Genomic DNA, 1,586 nt, shown 5'->3' with positions numbered 1-1,586 from the left:
TTTTAAGATGATGTCTTGCTTTGTTGCCCAGCTGGAGTGCAATGGTGCCATCTTGGCTCACTGCACCCTCTGCCTCTGGGGTTCAAGTGATTCTCCTGCCTCAGCCCCCTGAGTAGCTGGGATTACAGGCATGTGCCACCACACCTGGCTAATTTTTGTATTTTTAGTAGAGACACGGTTTCGCCATGTTGGCCAAGCTGGTCCCAAACTCCAGACCTCAAATGATCTGCCTGCCTCGGCCTCCCAAAGTGTTGGGATTACAGGTGTGAGCCACTTCGCCCAGCCCAAGTTCTGTCATTCATTCTTGATTTCTTATCTTTGCCCTAAAAGAAGTAAAGTTCGTTGTTGGCTGAGAAAGAGGGACATGTTGATAAGTAAAGGGTGTTGAAAGTTTGCAGTTAGTATCTACATAATTGGAATGTTTGTAGGAATGGAAGAGAGAGGAATAAATTATCATAATTTAAAATTGATTTCGGGCCTTTGAGGAATGTATTTATTTTGCTGGGAATTAGAAATGTTCACATTTTTGTTTGAATTTCCTTTTGTAATAATGTCTTTTCTTCTTTATAGAAAATGTGCTGGAAATCATATTATTCAAACACAGTTGATGAATGACTTATTGGTAGGCATTAGAGTTTCAATGATGTTAGTACAGAAAGTACAAGATTTCCAGGGAAATCTTTGGAAGGCTTCCAGTTCTCCCATATGGCAAAATATGTGTGGATTGCTGAGTATTTTTACCAAGTTTTTAAGCGATGGTAAGTGTGACAAATTATATACAAATGATATATAATTGACAGTTAAAATTGAGTGCCAATCAGCTTTTCCTAACAGTATGAAAAGTGGTACTTAACTGAGGTGTGGAATGTATCCTTACTCAGCCTCCCAAAATGGAGGGAGGCCCTGGATTACATGGTTTTATTTTATTTTATTTTATTTTTTTTGAGACCGAATCTCACTCTGCTGCCCAGACTGGAGTGTAGTGGCATGATGTTGGTTCATTGCAACCTCCACATCTTGGGTTTCACCTCCCAGGTTCAAGCGATTCTCGTGCCTCAGCTTTTGAGTAGCTGGGATTACAGGAGGGTGCCGCCACACCTGACAAATTTTTTGTATTTTTAGTAGAGACAGGGTTTTGTCATGTTGGCCAGGCTGTTCTCAAACTCCTTGCCCTCAAGTGATCTGCTCACCTTGGCCTCCCAAAGTGCTGGGATTATATGTGTGAGCCACTGTGCCCAGCCTGAGTAGCTGAGTTCTATTTCTTGCCTTGGAAGATAGGTTCAAGGGTGATCACGTTTAAATAATTTTTTAAGCTATAAATTTGTTTTCTGTCACTTTTTTTGGAATCTGTGGTTTATTATTATAAGATTAACAAAAAGTGATACCTAACACAAGTATTTATATTAAAAGTTGAATTATCCTCTTTTCACCTCCCATTCTATATGGTAATATATGTATGAATGTAACTTAATTAAAAACATGCTAATGGATCTCTTTAGAGCTCTTGTTAGTGAAAAACAATAACTGACTCTGGTTTTGCTAGGCTGATTGGAAAACAATAGCATCTCATTGTGTTTTTTTTTTTT

At 38.9% G+C, this 1,586-nt stretch overlaps 1 protein-coding gene across 1 annotated transcript in view; it reads left to right on the top strand.

The window, feature by feature from the left end:
* Positions 1–1,586, top strand: part of THADA (thyroid adenoma associated) — a 376,494-nt gene that overhangs the window by 21,327 nt on the left and 353,581 nt on the right. Inside the window, exon 7 of the mRNA XM_011978219.1 lies at positions 571–758. Coding sequence (XP_011833609.1) covers positions 571–758 — 188 coding nt within the window. The remainder of the gene's footprint in view (positions 1–570; positions 759–1,586) is intronic.

The sequence above is a fragment of the Mandrillus leucophaeus genome, unplaced genomic scaffold (assembly GCF_000951045.1).
Source record: "Mandrillus leucophaeus isolate KB7577 unplaced genomic scaffold, Mleu.le_1.0 Scaffold190, whole genome shotgun sequence".
NCBI lineage: Eukaryota > Metazoa > Chordata > Mammalia > Primates > Cercopithecidae > Mandrillus > Mandrillus leucophaeus.
The sequence above is the reverse complement of the archived record's forward strand: the minus strand, read 5'-3'. Positions and strand labels throughout refer to the sequence as shown.